Consider the following 20189-nt stretch of genomic DNA (forward strand, 5'->3'; position numbering starts at 1 on the left):
CTGTGTCAATATATCAAGTATATAACCAGTACTTGTTATGCATAATGGCCCATTTCAAAATCATATATTGAAATGGAATTAATTATAACTATTAATGCGTTATTGTGTCTATCACAGCCAGTAAAGTTGGAGATAATTGTTAATATCAATCAATCAATCAATGTTTATTTATATAGCCCAATATCACAAATGTTACATTTGTCTCAGTGGACTTCACAGTTTGTACAGAATATCAGTATGACAATACGACACCCTCTGTCCTTAGACCCTCACATCGTACAAGGAAACACTTCCAGAGACACCCCCACAGTTTAAAGGGAAACATGGGAGAAACCTCAGGGAGAGCAACAGAGGAGGGATCCCTCTCCCAGGACGGACAGACGTGCAATAGATGCCGTGTGTAAATTGAAGAGATAATACATTTACAACATACTGTAGGTAGACCAAATGTTTGGAAATGCATGTGTCTATAATAAGAAGATGAATCCACGAGGATGTCAACAATCCTGTGGGAGCCATCAGGGAAGTAGTAGAGAGTCAGGCAGGACCACAGAGACCGGTTCAGCCACGACTCGAAATCCAGGACTCAGATCAGGACTCAGGATCAGCCAGGACTCAGGATCCAGGACTCAGGATCCAGGACTCAGGATCCAGGACTCAGATCACGACTCAGGATCCCGGCGTAGATAGACACCAAAAAGAAATTTGGGGGAAGCTGGGTTATTCGGAACATGAGAGTACACAGGTACAGCCAGAGAGAAGGAAGAAGTAAGGTGTCCCCCGACAGTCTAAGCCTATAGCAGCAAAACTAGGGGCTGAATTATTACTTTGTATAATGATTCTGGATATCTTAACCTATATTAAACTTATTTTCTGTGCTTTCTTATTAATATATTTATATGAAATGAGCTGTGATGGCCGAGTGGTTAAGGCGTTGGATTTGAAATCCAATGGGGTTTCCCCGCGCAGGTTCAAATCTTGCTCACAGTGATAATATGAGCAGAATATCAACTTATCTCATCTCAATGTTATACTGAAATAGAGGAAATAACACCCTTCCTTCCTGCACAAAAATAAAGTTTGTAAAGAGATATTTATGTAGGATCCAATAGTACAAGTATAGAAGCAGGATGAAATTAATAGTTATGTTGGTGTTGCACTGAAGCTGTTTTTCCTAACTGGAAAATAAACATCCTTGCTTTTTGTCCCCCTGGGCTCTGTATTAATAATCCTTAACCTTACCTTATCATTCACCTAACCCTAACCCTTACTTCAGAGATGGTAGGGATGAACATTACAATCTGAATTTAAGAGATAATCTCTTTAACATCCAGGCACTGATGGTATTTGAGCAAAGCATTCACAAAGACCAACACATTGATAATCTTTGAGGGAAGAGTTGATCAAAATGGATGAATCAATAACATCATGAGTAATATAAAGTCTAGAGTTTTTTTATTTTACATTGTGTCTGTACGAACATTAATTTGACGTATCTCAACGTCAGCGAATAATCTATAGAAGCATCTTCACTGCTGGGATTTGAAGCCAGCATCTAAGGTTTATTAGACAGGCGCTTTGACCGACTAAGCCACAGCACCTCCTGTTCTTGCAGCAGAGGATTTCAAAACCTTCCCAGAGCGAGACATCCACTAAGACCGGCATACTGGTATTCTCTGTAGTAAGAATCGACAAAAAAGATACTCTCAAGTCTAAAAAGGCTTCTTAAGGTTATCCTCGTTTGAAAGGTGTTAACTTCCATTGTGACTGAGGTGCTGCTGGGATTTGAACTCAGGATCTCCTGACAGGCGCTTTGACCAACTAAGTCACAGCACCTCTTGTTCTTACAGCAGGTGCTTTTAAAAGGTTAATGAATCAGAGGTGTATGAACCCTGAGCTAAACATTTCAGCCTGTTACTGAAAGTTCAGCATCTGTTGTGAAGAGTTCTGCTTCTAGGACATAACTTGAATACATGAATTAAGACATCAGAGACAAATCTGAGAGGGTTTTTTATTCATTACCCACTCCAGTTATACCAACTCTTAGTGCAGATAGTTTGTTGGCATCCCATCATTTCCAGCACAGCTCCATCCAACGTCCACCTGACTAGGTCGAGCAGAGTGATTAAAAAACAGCTGTGTGGCTGTGCAGAGACTTTCATTTGTAAAGTAAATAGTACCTGTACCTCTTAGATGAGCGAAAGTATCAAACAGCACAACATGAAATAATGTATTAAACAGTTTGACACATTGGAGACAGAAATAAGTGTTGGTGTTATCAGTGATAAGGAGCTTTATGTTCTCAGTTGTGTGAGTGTCAGCAGGGAGCGGCTGTGGGTTAATCTTTAACATCTCCATTATAAAGTCATATGAAGTTTGTACTGTACGTGCTGCAGGACTTATTAAAGCAAGTCACACGAGGACTGATGAAGAACCAGAGGATTTAATCCCATTCAGATCAGTCGAAAACTGTTTTTCTTTACAGACCGGGTGGAGACGTTTAAAATGACGCTGATGACATTTATGAGAGTAAGTGGAACTTTTATTCAAGTCTCTAATGTTTCCTGACAAACAAGCTGCTCTTTGTTGGTTCATGTTTTCATCTCCTGTCTTTGATAATGAATCTGCAGCACAAAGTTCATCTGACAACAAATATTTGAAACGACATAGTCTTCATGTAGAAACAGATTCCTGTTGAGGCGTAAAGAGTAATAATGAACCCGTCTGTCTTCTTCAGGTGACTGCATCAGCAACATGAAAAGGTAACATACTCAACACTTCACATTATCTTTCATACCATTTTATAATAATATATTCTTTCTGACTGGGCGGTTACTGTCTTTGCTGTTTCATTTGAACATCGACTCATATTTAATCCAGAAATGAGCTCATAGATACAGTCGTTAGATTGGATTCTGACACAGGTTCGCAGTTTGGACATTGATACTTCAGTTATGTAATGAAGGCTCATATTTCGTGTTTATTGAGACCTCTATTGGTCATAGTTCAAACCTAAATTGATCATTTCATCCTAACGTAAATCTTAATTACAGCTTGTTAAATCATAATCTTCAACTGACCGGCACTTTCTTCACACGATGTAGTTCTTGTTAAAATGCGTTGTTTGGATATTTGTTTGTTGATTGCTGCACGTTTCTTCAACAGCTACCGTGGCTGGAGACTAAAAACTGAATTCCCTACCTGTTGTTTCTCTTCCCTGTGTGCTAGGAACCATCAGGGACCAGACTCCCCTGGACCTGGACCTGAATCTGAACCTGAACCTGGACCTGTACTTCGACCTGTACCTTTACCTCGTCATAGACCTGGACTTGGAACTGGATCTAGACCAGTACCTGGATCTGTAATATCCTCTCGACATGGACCTAGACCTGTACCTGGACCTAAACCTGTACCTGGACCTAAACCTGTACCTGGACCTAAACCTGTACCTGGACCTAAACCTGTACCTGGACCTAAACCTGTTCCTGGACCTAAACCTGTACCTGGACCTAAACCTAGGCCGAGCCATGTGTCCTTAAAGGCTGACCATTCACATGAGCTTGACAACGATTTCAAAAGAAAAATTGTATCAGCTGCAAAGTAAGTACAAATACATTTAATATAACTGGTCTTTAACATATATTGATGTATTACATATATAAAGCAAAGTGTGCACAACCATTGTAAGAAGCATGTGTCTCAAAGACATGCAAAGACTGCACAATAAAAGCAGAGATAAACATTTTGTATCTGCGTTAAATATCTCTACTGTATGTCTCTCAGTTCCAAGCAGCAGAGGGAAAAGTTGCCTGTACCCAGTTGTTTGTCCATTACGAGTGATCATTCATTCGGTCGATATATTAACTTCAAAGATGAGAGCCATTCTTATGACCCAGTGTAAGTATACCTTAACCTGTTAAGCCCTGAGCCTGTTTTTCAGGCCTCGTGCTCGAAAATGACATGCCCAGAACAAATGACAAGGGCCCAATCCCAAACCGCCCCCTACACCCTACCCCTACACCCTACCCCTACACACTACCCCTACACCCTACCCCTACACACTACCCCTACGTGACGTAGTGAACTCAGTGGAGTAACACTCGCAGCTCAACGAGGCTCCCTCCTGTCAGATGGAGGGAGTAAATACAGCGGCAAGCTTTGGGACAAACTCCCCTCTTTGGTTTGGGATTGGGCCTAAATCTTCACTTCTAAAAGGAGTAAATTAATAATCTTTTCTCTCAAAGCAATGATAAACCTGTGAGTTGGATGTAGAAAAGTCAGAATCAATATAGATGTTTTTAATTTAAAGTAAATTCAGATTGAACATAGTAAAAAAATGTAAATTATAGTTTCCGTCCAAAAAAAACCATTACTTATAGTGAAAACCACCCTTGAATGATGGGATAGTAGACTAAAAGCGTTAGGAATCCAAACTATAACATATAATAAGTACCCTGTATCAAGATTGATGCAAAACAAGTGAAATTTGACCTTTTTAGATAGGTTTAGAAAAAAAAACACTTCTGGGGTCATTTGGGTGGATTTGCCATATCTCTGGAACCCATCAGTTGATTTTGATGATTGACACCTCTTTTTAACCGTTAGAGCCAATAGAATCGAGGGGGGGGGGGGGGGGGTTCCTAAATCCATCTAAACATTACCATTGGTGAATGAGAGTGATGCGCAGCCAGCATGCCCAAAACCGGAAGCTCTCACACATTCTATATGAAAACTCAAGTTTATTGACATAAATGTTATGATGGATTATCAGTAATCATTTCAAAGTGACACAGAGACATTGGATTAACCTTCAGCAGCGTTTATATGCGTTTTAATGCCCTTGAACACAACTTTTGATCAGAAAACAGCAAAGGTAGGACGTATTTGCCGTTTTGGCCCCGTAAAGTGAAGTTGTGTGTTGTCTTTGCTTGCCTTCGCTGCCGTGAGTTTTGGTCGCTCAGTGATGATACTTATACCATTCGAATCATGGAATCTCAGCTTTCATATGATGTCTAGCTTGTGCAGATCCGATGAAGTATAAAATATTGCTACCGTGAGTTATGTGCTAAATGCGTTAGCACTCTTTCGTTTAGTGCTAATTCAGACGCTCGGCGTTAGACTTGTGTTTTATTTAGGTCAAAATGGTTCATATCGTCAGTTAGCTGAGTGTCTTCCCGTTAAGTGGGTATGACATATTAATTGGTTGTTAAATGTTAAGAAGCCCTAAGACACAGTTTCGTGAACATTTCTTGAAAAGCCCCCGCCGGCAGGGCCTATGGGGTTTAACAGGTTAAATGCAAATTGTTTATCCTTCTTTTAAAGTGTTGTTTGCATCTTGTTTTCAGTAGGACCAATCGTGATAATCCACATCATCTTTAACTGTTGTAGATCTGTCTTTCCAAACAGGCGTATCGTAGTTAACCTGTTAAGCCTCATAGCTACAGGCTTTTTTTTCACGAAACTGTGTCTTCTTAACATTTAACAACCTATTAACGTGTCATACCCACTTAACGGGAAGAAACTCAGCTAACTGACGATATGAACAATTTTTACCGAAACAAAACACAACTCTAACGCCAAGCGTCTGAATTAGCACTAAGCGAAAGAATGTGCTCATAACTCACGGTAGAAATATTGTATACTTCATCGGATCTGCACAAACAAGATATCATATGAAAGCTGAGATTCCACAGATTACAATGGTATAAGTATCATCACTGAGCGACCAAAACCCAAGGCAGCGAAGGCAAAACCAGACAACACACAACTTAGCTTTACGTGGCCATAACGGCAAATACGTCTTACCTTTGCTGTTTTCTGATCAAAAGTTGTGTTCAATGGCATTAAAACGCAGATAAACGCTGCTGAAGGTTAAACCAATGTCTCTGTGTCACTTTGAAATGATTACTGATAATCTATCATAACATTTATGTCAATAAGAGTAGTTTTCATATATAGCTGCTATGAGAGCTACGAGAGTGTATGAGAGCTTCCGGTTTTGGGCATGCTGGCTGAGCATCACTCTCATCCCCAATGGTAATGTTTAGATGGATTTAGGAACTCCCTCTCGATTATATTGGCTCTAACGGTTAAAAAGAGGTGTCAATCATCAAAATCTACCCACCGATGGGTTCCAGAGATATGGCAAATACACCCAAATGACCCCAGAGGTGGGGTTTTTTTTTCTAAACCTCTCTAAAAAGGTCAAATTCCACTTGTTTTGCATCAATAGGCGCTTTCACACCAAGTACTTTTCCCAGGAATAGTTCCCAGTACTGAGTCCCGCGGAACTCTTTAGTCCCGGAACTGTTTTAGAAATCGCGTTCACACCGGAATAAGTCCCTGAGGGAGGATTACGCAAATGAAGCCGCTGACGTCACTTCTTCTTCTTCTGCTTTGGGTTTACTGGCAGGCCGCAAGCTGGGAGTCTTCCCAGCAGCTTCTACTGAAGCCTTCCGAGTAAATCGCCAGAAGCGCCGACACCTCCTCATCACTCCACCACTCCCATGTTTTATTTTGTGTTGCCATAAGTTAGTCTCTCTCCGTTGGTGCTAATGCTAATGCTAATGCTAATGCGAGCAAATAAAATGGCGGCTTCACAAAACTTTTCAGAGTTTAATGGGGCGTGGTTTGCAATTCGCCCAGCCAATCAGAAATTGGAACCTTTTTCTCCCCAGGAAAGTACCACCTCTCTAGCAGGGACTGAAAAGGGATGAAAAGGTTCGCAAAAACTAAGTTCTAGTTCCAGATCTTTTTGGTGTGAACGCAAAATCCCAAGAACTATCGGAACTATTTCTGGGAAAAGTACTCCGGTGTGAAAGCGTCTAATCTTGATACAGGGTACTTATTATATGTTATAGTTTGGATTCCTAAAGCTGTTTGTCTACAATCCCATCATTCAAGGGTTTTCACTATAAGAAATGGAGTTTTTTTGGACGGAAACTATAATTTACATTTTTTACTATGTTCAATCTGAATTTACTTTAAAATAAAAACATCTATATTGATTCTGACTTTTCTACATCCAACTCACAGGTTTATCATTACTTTGTGAGAAAAGATTATTAATTTACCCCTTTTAGAAGTGAAGTGTTCTGGGAATGTCATTTTCGAGCCTGAGACCTGAAACACAGGCTTGGGGCTTAACAAAGTGTGCACAAACATTGTAAGAAGCATGTGTCTCAAAGACATGCAAAGACTGCACAATAAAAGCAGAAATAAACATTTTGTATTTGCGTTAAATGTCTCTACTGTATGTCTCTCAGTTCCAAGCAGCAGAGGGAAAAGTTGCCTGTACCCAGTTGTTTGTCCATTAAGAGTGATCAATCATTTGGTCGATATCTTAACTTCAAAGATGAGAGCCATTCTTATGACCCAGTGTAAGTATACCTTAAATGCAAATTGTTCATCCTTCTTTTGCAGTGTTGTTTGTATCTTCGTTTCAAGTTAAGGTGTGAGGACTCGCTCCCATGTATTTGATCAATTTTTATTGAAATGTGTAGTAGTTTCAGAATACTATGGATCAGATGCAGAGCCTGGGAACTTACTGCAGGAGTTTGGGGATTACTTTCCGAGATAGGTTTCCAAGCTTCAGTTTTCTGTGAGCAAGTTGTATGGGGACCTGTGGCAGATCATTTGGTCCTAATTACAGAAATGTGGTGGTAGAATGCAGTTTGGCGAATAGTCAGTAGTTTAAAAGAGTATATTGTTGAAGGTTGCAATCATTGAACACAGTGCAGGTCCAATTCATAAATGACCATTAAAAAAACGTTCACTGCCGATTAATACCAGTGAAAGCGCAGATAGAACTCTTGTATTTTCAGTAAATGTACATTTCTATAAATTCTCAGCAGCAGAGGGAAAAGTTGCCTGTACCCAGCTGGTTGTATCTGTTCATTAAACAGATGGCTTGTTGTTCTGATCCAGGGATTGGTCGTCCATCATTGTTGTTTTCAACTGGTTTCCGTTATGAAACTGAATTTTCAACTAACTATGTGTCTTTGTGTGTAAAATCTTTGGTGCAAACATATTGTGAGTTTATTCTTCATGATTTTCCACAGAGTGGACCATAAAAGCTCAGAGGTTACCACTGGTCAGTCTTCCAAACAGCATCAAACACAGCTGGACTCTATATTTATGGTCTGTAAATGTACAATGGCTCCTTTTACATATATTCTGTTCACAATCATCTGCTTCTGCAATCATCTTCTGATGCACTTTTAGACAAGTTGTCAATCTGTACAACATTAATCAGATGTCAGTTATTTTAGTTTAAAGGGGACCTATCATGCAAAATGCACTTTTGTACGTCTTTTATACATGAATATGTGTCCCCGGTGTTCCAGGGAACTCACCAAGTGTCAGAAAACACAACCCTCTCTATTTTCCTCCATACCCAAATCTCTAAAAAAGGGGCTGCAACGGATCTGATACAGACTGATCCAGATTTGAACACTTCTATGTCGTCACAGAAGTGGCGCTACGGCTATTGGGCCAACTCTCCACCTATCAGGGGAATGTGGGGTTGGGCCACGGCCGGCCATTGCCGCTCGAAAGCGCTGGAGACGCTGTAGTACATATGCCAGGCCTGTAAGTGGCGCTGTAGTCTGCCACAAAAGCAGCGAAGAAGAATTCCCGCCCATAGTTACCATGGTTACCCTTCTGTTTATTCTCCGCTGTGGCTTTTTTTCTCCCTCCCCGAGGCAAGCGTTTGCTCCCGCTGCTTTAATTCAATGCAATCCCTCCCCGTCGAGGCAAGCACTGTAATTCTCTCCGGTTAGTCCACCAGCAGATGACAAACACCCACCTCTCCGCCTCTTCCAAGGAACGAGGGGACCGTGCGGCAGAGTTTCAGTTTCAGTTTCTTTCGCCGGTCAAGATGTCCGTTAAAGTTTAAATCTTCCGGACAAAATTAGAAAAGTGCCGGTCAAAGGTCTTCTTTGTTATTTATTGAGCTTTAAAACAAATGAATAACGAGTCTATATAATAAAACACGGAGGACGGAGATCTCTTTTTCTCCCCCTTCTGACAGCCCAGCAGCTGATCAGAGCACGGCTCACCTCTCCTGCAGGGGGGCGTGGTCAGCAGAATCAGACCGTAGACAGCAAACAGCACATAGAGCGAAATGAGGCATGGCTAAAATGCATGATCTGTTTGGTATTTTGAAAACAGAAATATACTTTATATAGGTATGGCCCTACAATATATCATTTAAATATAGCATGATAGGTCCACTTTAATTGTGTTTTTTATTTAATATTCTGTACCAGCTGCTGGAGGAGAACATTGTCACTTTTATGAAGAAAGAGCTTAAGAAGATCCAGAAGGCTCTGAGTTCAGATCACCCCGAAAGCTTAGAGAGTCAGAGTGAGGATGAGGAGGTGTTGGATGGTGAGGACGAAGAGCAGAGGAGGAGCAGCAGAGAGGCATTTCTGAAGATCACACTGCACTTCCTGAGGAGAATGAAGCAGGAGGAGCTGGCTGAGTGTCTGCAGAGAAGTGAGAGTATTTCTGTTAAGATTTGATATGCTGGATATATATGATGTTCATAAAACGACTCAAAAGATGTACCAAAATATATCCAGATACTCATCCTTTGAGGACATTTAATATTTTCTTTTGCTTTGTTTTGTGTTCACTAAGGAATTATCGTTCAAGTCTGTCAGCACAAACTTAAATCTAAACTGCAGAAGAAGTTCCAGTGTGTGTTTGAGGGCATTGCTAAAGCAGGAAACCCAACCCTTCTGAATCAGATCTACACAGAGCTCTACATCACAGAGGGGGGGACTGCAGAGGTCAATGATGAACATGAGGTCAGACAGATTGAAAAAGCATCCAGGAAACCAGACAGACCTGAAAAAACAATCAGACAAGAAGACATCTTTAAACCCTCACCTGGAAGAGATGCACCGATCAGAACAGTGATGACAAAGGGAGTGGCTGGCATTGGGAAAACAGTCTTAACACAGAAGTTCACTCTGGACTGGGCTGAAGGCAAAGCTAACCAGGACATACAGTTCACATTTCCATTCACTTTCAAAGAGCTGAATGTGCTGAAAGAGAAAAAGTACAGCTGGGTGGAACTCGTTAATCACTTCTTTACTGAAACCGAAGACGCAGGAATGCACAGGTTTGATCTGTTCCCGGTTGTGTTCATCTTTGACGGTCTGGATGAGTGTCGACTTCCTCTGGACTTCCACAACACTGAGGTCCTGACTGATGTAACAGAGTCCACTTCAGTGGATGTGCTGCTGACAAACCTCATTAGGGGGAATCTGCTTCCCTCTGCTCGTCTCTGGATAACCACACGACCTGCAGCAGCCAATCAGATCCCTCCTGAGTGTGTGGACATGGTGACAGAGGTCCGAGGGTTCACTGACCCACAGAAGGAGGAGTATTTCAGGAAGAGATTCACAGATAAGGAGCAGGCAGCAACAATCATCTCCCACATTAAGACATCACGAAGCCTCCACATCATGTGCCACATCCCAGTCTTCTGCTGGATCTCTGCTACAGTTCTCGAGGACATGTTGAAAACCAAAGAGGGAGGAGAGCTGCCCAAGACCCTGACTGAGATGTACATCCACTTCCTGGTGGTTCAGGCCAAAGTAAAGAACATCAAGTATGATGGAGGAGCTGAGACAGATCCACATTGGAGTCGAAAGAGCAGGAAGATGATCGAGTCTCTGGGAAAACTGGCTTTTGAGAAGCTGCAGGAAGGCAACCTGATCTTCTATGAATCTGACCTGACAGACTGTGGCATCGATATTACAGCAGCCTCAGTGTACTCAGGAGTGTTCACACAGGTCTTTAAAGAGGAGAGAGGACTGTACCAGGACAGGGTGTTCTGCTTCGTCCATCTTACCATTCAAGAGTTTCTGGCTGCTCTTCATGTCCATCTGACATTCATCAACTCTGGTGTCAACCTAATGGCAGAAGATCAAACAACCTCCCAAAAGTCTGACGTAAAACCTAAGCTAACAGACCTTTACCAGAGCGCTGTGGACAAGGCCGTACAGAGTCCAAATGGACGCCTGGACTTGTTCCTCCGGTTCGTCCTGGGTCTTTCATTGCAGGCCAATCAGACCCTCCTACGAGGTCTGATGAAACAGACAGAAAGTAGCTTAGAGACCAATCAGGAAACAGTCCAGTACATCAAGAAGAAGATGGATGAGGATCTGTCTCCAGAGAGAAGCATTAATCTCTTCCACTGTCTTAATGAACTGAATGATCGTACGCTAGTGGAGCAGATCCAACAGTCTGTGAGTTCAGGAAGTCTCTCCAGAGATAAACTCTCCCCAGCTCTGTGGTCAGCTCTGGTCTTCATCTTACTGTCATCAGACAAAGATCTGGACGTGTTTGACCTGCAGAAATACTCTGCTTCAGAGGAAGCTCTTCTGAGGCTGCTGCCAGTGGTCAAAGCCTCCAACAAAGCTCTGTAGGTATCGAAGGTGTTGAATTCATATATCTAGAATGAAATACTTTTTGCATTTCTTTTTCAACATATTGCTTGTTTCTCTTAATCAGACTGAGTGGCTGTGACCTCTCCGAGAGAAGCTGTGAAGCTCTGTCCTCAGTTCTCAGCTCACAGTCCTCCAGTCTGAGAGAGCTGGACCTAAGTAACAACGACCTGCCGGACTCAGGAGTTAAGTTGCTGTCTGCTGGACTGGAGAGTCCAAACTGTACACTGGAAACTCTCAGGTTAGGGTTTTTAAACTGATTGTCTTTTGAATAATAATCTATTTAGATGAATTCATGAATTCCTAGATTTTTTTCTACTCAAATTACTTTTGAACCAGATGTGTTTTATCAGGTTTTAGATCCTGGGAATTACATAGTTTACAGTAGTTGTTGTTCTCTTCTTGTGCTTGGCTTGATTCGACTTTATTTATAAACGTTGTTCACCTTACATTTTTGCCATATTTCTTATCATTGGATTTAAATCCTACAATTATGCAAAATGATTGTGGTTAGTTCAAATAATCAGATCATGCAATAATTGCAACAGATTTAGGGTCATCTTGTTTTCTCTCATATTTATATGTGTGTTGCTTGGTATAATACATTATTAAAAGGATAAATGCAGAGTTGTTCTTGTTGATTGTTGTCCCTTTAGACTCAATTCGTGTGACCTCTCCGTGAGAAGCTGTGAAGCTCTGTCCTCAGTTCTCAGCTCACAGTCCTCTAGTCTGAGAGAGCTGGACCTGAGTAACAACGATTTGCAGGATTCAGGAGTGAAGTTCCTGTCTAGTGGACTGGAGAGTCCAAACTGTGCTCTTGAAACTCTCAGGTCAGATTTCAACATGTTTGATCTTACCACTTGAAGAAAGTGTCCAGTAATATTGTCAGATTGTAAATGGACATTCCTGAGTATTGGTTGTTATTAAAAAAAAAAGAAAAGTACTAATATCAATGTAACCCCAAAGTAGCTGACAGTAATGCAGTGTATTTTGTTTGTTTGAAGGTTGTCAGGTTGTATGGCGACAGAGGAAGGCTGTGCTTTTCTGGCCTCAGCTCTGAGCTCCAACCCTTCCCATCTGAGAGAGCTGGACCTGAGTTACAATCATCTCGGAGACTCAGGGGTGAAGCTGCTGACTGCTGGATTGGATGATCCACACTGGAGACTGGACACTCTCAGGTATATACAGTATATATATATATATATATATATATATATATATATTAAGGCTGTCAAGTTAACGCGTTAATAACGCGTTAACGCAAAAAAAAATTAACGCCACTAATTATTTTAACGCGATTAACGCATGTGTATTTTTTGTCCTCGCTGCCCCGTAGTTTCAGAGCGCATCGAGTTTAAAATACCATCTACAAGCTGATGCTTACAGCCCCGCACCTGCCGCCCGCTTGTGGCAGACCACACTTCCACGCTCACCGGCAGGCCCGGACTGGCCATCGGGAGGACCGGGAGGGTGTGTATGTGTGGGGCGACTCGCGCGAGCGAGGCACACCTTACGTGTTGTTGTTGTTAGCATCTGGTGCTAGCTAGCTGCGCTAACGGATATAAGGAGCTGTTTCAATGACATTTCGCCGACAACTGCGCCGAGCACTTGACTTTATGCAGGTAGCCAGACAGTGGGACATTGTACGAAAAGTCAGCACACTCAGCACGGATAGTACGCGCAACATGATTGCAGCGTCCAGGCAGCTCCCATTCGAGCATATATGCCTTGAGCTGCACATACTGTAGCTCCAACGATCCATCACAGTGTCTCCACACACACACACACACACACACACACACACACACACACACACACACACACACACACACACACACACACACACACACACACACACACACACACACACACACACACACACACACTTTGTATTGTATTATTGTATGAGAGAGGTTCCAGGTTGAATTGAGGTGAATATTTGTAATGTTCAGAGGTTGTTGTGTTTAATATTCATGAGAATATTTGTCATTGTTCAAATGATAATAAACAAACATATAAAGCATATTTGTCCACTCATATGTTGATAAGAGTATTAAAAACTTGAAAAATATCCCTCTAAGGTACATTTAGAATAGATACAAAATGTGCGATTAATTTGCGATTAATCGCGATTAACTATGGACTATCATGCGATTAATCGCGATTAAATATTTTAATCGACTGACAGCCCTAATATATATATATATATATATATATATATATACACCGATCAGCCATAACATTATGACCACCTGCCTAATATTGTGTAGGTCCCCCTTTTGCAGCCAAACAGCCCTGAGCAGGTATACTTGGTCTGCAACAATGTTTAGGTAGGTGGTACATGTCAAAGTAACATCCACATGAATGGCAAGACCCAAGGTTTCCCAGCAGAACATTGCCCAAAGCATCACACTGCCTCCATAGTCCATAGTGCGTCCTGGTGCCATGTCTTCTCCAGGTAAGCGATGCACACTCACCTGGCCATCCACATGATGTCAAAGAAACGTGATTCATCTGACCAGTCCACCTTCTTCCATGTGGTCCAGTTCTGATGCTTACGTACCCATTGTAGGCGCTGTCGGCAGTGGACAGGGGTCAGCATGGGTAGCCTGACCGGTCTGCGGCTATGCATCCTCATACGCAACAAACTGCGATGAAACATTAACGGCCCGTCCACACAGCAGCGTTAAAAAAATCTTGGAGGTGGGCGTATCTGAAGCTTGGGGATTTTTTGCGAGCAAGGCACCAACAACCAATCACATGAATCTCCCGCCCCCGACATACAAAGCTAAAAAGTTTGAAGTAAACTGGATATAAACTCCCCAAACAGGCGAAAACCTACCACTGTCTCTGCCACCTCCCTCCATGCCTGGCTCCTCCGGTTTATATCCCGGTAGTTAAATAGGGACTGGTCATAAAGCACCGGGTGATTCCCTACCGCTAATTTCTCCTCCATTTTTTGGAATATGAGGAAATGACCTGCGGTATGTCTCTCCCAGCATACACGCGATTTGATTGGCTAGCGCTTGAACTGTCAGATTTGCATACACGGGATTTGATTGGCTGACGCTTCCACCTCAGCTTCAAAAGTTGAATATTGCTCAACTTTGAATCCTGAAAATCCTGAAAATCTCCGCTCTGCTGCCCACAATGCAGTTCGGCGAAAAGTGAGGCAAAGTGATGTCACCCCATTCAAAGTGAATGGGCAGAAGCGTTCCAAGATTTTTTAACGCTGCTGTGTGGACGGTCCGTTACTGTTTCAACAATTTGAACTACAGTAGCTCTTCTGTTGGATCGGACCACACGGGCCAGCCTTCGCTCCCAACGTGCATCAATGAGCCTTGGCCGCCCTTGACCCTGTTGCCGGTTCACTCGTTTTCCTTCCTTGGACCTCTTTTGGTAGGTACTGACTACTGCAGACCGGGAACACCCCACAAGAGCTGCAGTTTTGGAGATGCTCTGACCCAGTCGTCTAGCGTTCACAATTTGGCCCTTGTCAAAGTCGCTCACAATCCTTACGCTTGCCCATTTTTCCTGCTTCCAACACATCAACTTTGAGGACAAAGTATGAACTTGCTGTCCAACATATCCCACCCACTGACAGGTACCATTGTAACAAGATAATCATTGTCAGTGGTCATAATGTTATGCCTGATCGGTGTATTTACACGTGGAATGTATTTCAAATATGTATACATATACAGGGCTCGACAGTAACGGTTGCCAGGTTGCCATTGGCAACCATTCAGAAAAAATGTCAACCACTTCTTGGCCTTTGGTTGCCATCAGTGGCAACCACTTTTTAACATGAAGAAATAAGGACAGCAAACAGCAAAATGTGCACCCCAAAATAGATAAATGTTAATTATTTGTTGTATTAAGAGTGATAATTATTGTTGTGACCAGTCGGAACCTGATACTTAAGTTGCACGTGCATTGGTGTGATTACGGAGCCAGAAAGCGATGCACGTTTACTTGCGTGCGTGGTGTGTTTGTTTTACAAAAAATGGCGAAGCAAATTAAGTTGTTTGACTGTGGGGTAAAAAGTTCGGCCAACCCGTCAACATCTCAAACGAATGATCAAAGTGATTCAACTGATAAAGCGCAAGATGAACCCGAACGAAAAGCAAAGAGGAAATGTGTAAAGTCTTGGGAGGCGAAATATATATGTACATTCAGCTCCGTTGTGCATTCACCTCCGGTAAAAGTTCCTTCAAAATAAGAGTCCCGATCTTATTACTACCAAAATAAAAGTGCAAAACAAAACTTTACCATAGGAAAATATTGGCATACAAATATAATCACTTCTATAAAAAGGTAACACATTTTAAATATAGTTAGACATATTAAAGGTAATTTACAGCATTAATAATTAATATCTAATTATTAACTGTGAATGCTTTTCATTTATTTAACATTATAAATATATTAGTCTGGCCAATCCAAGACTTCAATGCTGAAGGGCCAGTGGATCTATGGTGGGGGTCAGCACAAAGGTCAAGAAAACCCAAATTTGAAAGGGAGACAACGGATGACGAAACTAGTGACTTGCTCAATTCATTTTTGGGGGATCTGTGAAGAACATGACAGCAGCTGCACTACTGGTATTTTGTATACCAGCAATTGAGGGTGGACAAGTTTACTACCACTTTAGTTTCAAATAATTGTGTTAATTACTTATTGTAAAGCATTTGAACATTCTTTTGTGTCACATTTTCATTATGAAGTTGATGTATATCTGTATAGTATCTTAATTATTTAAAATATAAGGTGACTAAAAATGGCAACCGTATTTTCAGTTTTGGCAACCAAAAGCTGATGCCTGGTTGCCAGCCTGGCAGCCACTTTTAAAAGTTAGCGTTGAGCCCTGATATAGTATGTACCCCCCTCCTCATCCTTTTAGGGTCGAGCCTGGTGGAGTCCGATGGTTGAGACAAGGCTTGAGGAAGTGTAAGTTTGTTTTAGTTTTATTTATCAAAAGAAAGCAGCAACCATCTACAAACTGAGGTTAATAACTGCTGCTGTTTTTTTTTCTTCCGTTTCTCTCTTCAGATTCCTGTGAACTCACAATCGACACAAACACAGTAAACAGAAACCTCAAACTGTGTGAGAGCAACAGGAAGGTGACACATGTAGAAGAGGAGGAGCCATATCCTGATCATCCAAACAGATTTGATTTCTGGCCTCAGCTGATGTGTGAAAATGCTCTGACTGGTCGCTGTTACTGGGAGGTCGAGTGGACAGGAAGGGCTTATATATCTCTGAGTTACAGAGGAATCAGCAGGAGAGGAGACAGGGAAAACTGCAGGTTTGGGGAGAATGATCAGTCCTGGAGTCTGGACTGTTTTGACAGTCGTCCTTACTCCTTCTGTCACAATAAGACTGAAATGCTCTCCTCCTCTCCTTTCTACTACTCCTTCCCAAGCGCTGTTTACTCTTGCCCCTCCTCATCCCACCCCTCCTCATCACCCTCATTGATCTCTGACAGATTGGCAGTGTATTTGGATTATCCTGCTGGCTCGCTGTCCTTCTACAGCGTCTCCTCTGACACCCTGACCCACATTCACACCTTCAGAACCACATTCACTGAACCTCTTTATCCTGGGTTCACAGTTTGGTCTGGTTCCTCGGTGTCTCTCTGTTCTCTGCAGGATGGAGAGAAAATCAGGAGACCATGCAGTGTCTTTTCGCAGGAAAGAGAGGGCCTTAGTGAAGTAGTTTATCTTTAGCGGCTTCATGATAACTTGTCCAGATGGGTAAGGGCAGTGTGCAGGGAGTCAGTTCTGGCGTCACCACTTGATCGGTACACAAACTGAAGAGTGTCCTTGGTGGGAATGGAGGAGCAGATTAAAGTAAGGGTTAAAGCGCTCATCACAATTTCCTCTGGTGGTTGTGATTCTACGCGCAAAAGTGGACTTTTTGAAAGACGCTCTCCTGAACTCCATGATCCTAGTAGCCATTCCTGAGTCAATCTCTTTAGTGAGTCACAGAAGGTTTGATCCATCCACTGTTTGCTGATGAACCTTATAAAAACATTAGCGTCCAATTCTACTTCACTCTTGTCAACGTGGCCTCATGTTTGTTTATATTTAACATGGAGGTAATTGGTGGCCATGTCTGAATTCTCAAAATGGGGGTTGGGAAATTGCCATGTAGTCATTCTTATCAGGGAATAACAGTAGATCAAAGTCCCCCTTTTAGTTGGACTAGGGTTCATAAAAGTAAGGTATTACTATCAAAACATGATAAGCCTATTTGCTTAAAACTCCTGTAGTTTGGGCCATGGGTCGTTGATGGAATACCAGCAGCCGTAAAGATCACCAGGGTAAATGACCGGGGTAGATAGAAGAGTCGACATTTGATCATCAGGTATTCCAGGTTGGGCGAGCAGGAGCTAGCAGGAGTCGTTACGTCCAGCTGCTGTTAACAACGAAGCAACCCTAACCCTAACCCTAACCCTAACCCTAACCCTAACCCTAACCCTAACCCTAACCCTAACCCTAACCCTAACCCTAACCCTACTCCACCACCCTTCAATTCATTGGACTCCTACATTGTGCATTGGTTGGTTCAAAGTAATCGATTTGCAGTCCTCATAGCGCTCTTCTGTATATATGTGAAAGCTAGATCAGAGCTGTATTTTTACCTTTACACAGTAGCTAATGAATAATAATAATGCATGCACGCGGGAGGCGTGTGGCACAGTGGATAGAGCCTTGGTGTTGGGATCAGGGGGTCACAGGTTCAAACCCCACTGCAGTCAGCATGTCGTTGTGTCCCTGAGACACTTCACCCCAAATTGCTCCTGTGGGGATTGTCCACAGTATTGAGTATGTAAGTCGCTTTGGATAAAAGCGTCTAACAAGTGACATGTAATGTAATGTAATGCATTTTATTGATACCTTTCAAGGTTGCCGAATGGAGCCATAAGAGACAACACAGTAAATATAGTCATGATATCTTTAGTATTCTCTTAGACAGCTGTATGGTGTGCCCAGGTCCTTTGAGCATCTTCTCTAATGTCTCTTTCTTTTTGTGGAGTTGCTGCTTCCTTTGTTTTGGCCCTCTTTGCTTGCCATGAGCCAATTTGGATAATTTATACAGTGAGTTGCTTTAGTTTGATGTGTATACATGTCTGGTGGTCATAGGGAGTGTTAACCCGGGATGGTCCGTTTGTGTATCTGTAGTTAACTAATTTGTTTAACTGTGACACACCTTTGTAAAGCAGTACAGTTAGATGTTAACATGTTGTCAACCACAAGAAGAAATTGTTTTTTTCTTCTTAAAAGACACACAACTCATCATATTATTACGTTATCAGAGATCAATGTTGATGAAAATTACTTCTCTGTTTTTATACACCAATACAGCAAACATGTAAAATAAACTATAACAAATAAAGACTATTAAGTGATGTAATATTTTTCAATGAAAGTCTACGTCTGTCTGCAAATAGCATATCATTTACAAAACATTTATGAAACTTGTATGTATTCTTCAGCGTATGGTCCCTTTGTGTATCCGTAGTTTAAAACACCTTGTACAGTTAAATGTTAACATGTTGTCAATCACAAGAAGAAATTGATGTAACATGTATTAAAATAAAGACTATTAAGTGATGTAATATTTTTCAATGAAAGTCTGTGTCTTGTGTTTTCTTCAGCAAGATAATCTCTACAAATGAACAACTTTTATGATTTAGATTTAGTACAAAAGCTTATGTTAGGATATAAAATAACTACATCACGGTCACATGACAGCACCTCACTGCTGCTAAGCTAAAGGTGGCTAATGTTCGTGTGATGACGTTGAGTATTCTCATTTAGACAGACATTTTATGACAGGTAACAGCTTGTTCTTCAGCTTGTGTTAGCCACATTTTGTAACCACAATCCTATTTAAAAAAGCCACATTGAATCAAGACAAGGAAATCAAAAGTGCTTGAAAGCTGACTCATTTCCAGTAGTGTCTTTGACATTGCTCTCTTTCTACACTCTCTCTTTCTCTGTCACACATTTCTACCTCCCCCCCTCCTCCTCCCCCACCTCCTCATAGCCTTAAAACAATCCTCGGAAATGACCACCACCCAACCCCCCCTCTCCCTGTGGAAAAGTCTTGGCTCTTTCAGCCTGCACAGGAACTGTCAGCCTCCCTCGCTACGCTCTCCTTCAGCTCACTTAAAGTGACTTTAATCCGCTCAAATGTTGTGATTATTCAAATGAAAACAACGAGGGACGGGATAGAAATGTCCGAGTGAGACATCTCGCCACGACTGAGACACCTGTTACCAATAAACTTCAGGCGTGTTTCCACATTATTTTAACATTCAAAGGCTTTATTGTTACATGTACAATAGATACAGTGTGGTTTTGGCAATGAAGTCCAAAACTCCTCCAACATGTAGGGATGGGAATTACGGCTCTCGGAAAGGACCGGATCTTATGGCTCCGGTCCTTTCCGAGAGCCGTTCAAAAGAGCCGTTTTTTTTTAAGTGGCGGTGGAGATTATTTGTTGACCCTGCTTTAAATGACATTTTGGCTTTACAAATGTTGCACTCTGCTTTATCATTGCCTATGTTTGTGTTGAAGTGCATCCAAATGCTGCTGCGTTTTCGCGTTAGGCTCATTTTTTCACCCGAAAAACACATCGTCTACCTGTACCACAGAAGAACGGCTCTCACCAAGTACGACTCGGTTCCCTTCATTCATACCAAAGAGCTGTTCAAAAGAA

At 41.9% G+C, this 20189-nt stretch overlaps 1 protein-coding gene and 1 non-coding gene across 2 annotated transcripts; both read left to right on the top strand.

Moving 5' to 3' along the window:
- Positions 1-908: 908 nt before the first annotated feature.
- Positions 909-990, top strand: trnas-uga. The gene has a single exon. It is a non-coding gene; the product is annotated as a tRNA-Ser (tRNA).
- A 1399-nt stretch (positions 991-2389) lies between these two features.
- LOC117487188 (NLR family CARD domain-containing protein 3-like) lies at positions 2390-19027 on the top strand. Its single transcript, XM_034135846.1, has 13 exons — positions 2390-2529; positions 2738-2762; positions 3229-3600; positions 3784-3897; positions 7266-7379; positions 8061-8139; positions 9270-9498; positions 9643-11437; positions 11527-11700; positions 12116-12289; positions 12464-12637; positions 16363-16409; positions 16512-19027. The coding sequence occupies exons 2-13, from the start codon at positions 2755-2757 to the stop codon at positions 17186-17188; spliced, it is 3957 nt and encodes a 1318-aa protein (XP_033991737.1). The 5' UTR covers positions 2390-2529; positions 2738-2754; the 3' UTR covers positions 17189-19027.
- The last annotated feature ends 1162 nt before the right edge of the window (positions 19028-20189 follow it).

This window comes from Trematomus bernacchii, unplaced genomic scaffold (genome assembly GCF_902827165.1).
Source record: "Trematomus bernacchii unplaced genomic scaffold, fTreBer1.1, whole genome shotgun sequence".
NCBI classification, from domain to species: domain Eukaryota; kingdom Metazoa; phylum Chordata; class Actinopteri; order Perciformes; family Nototheniidae; genus Trematomus; species Trematomus bernacchii.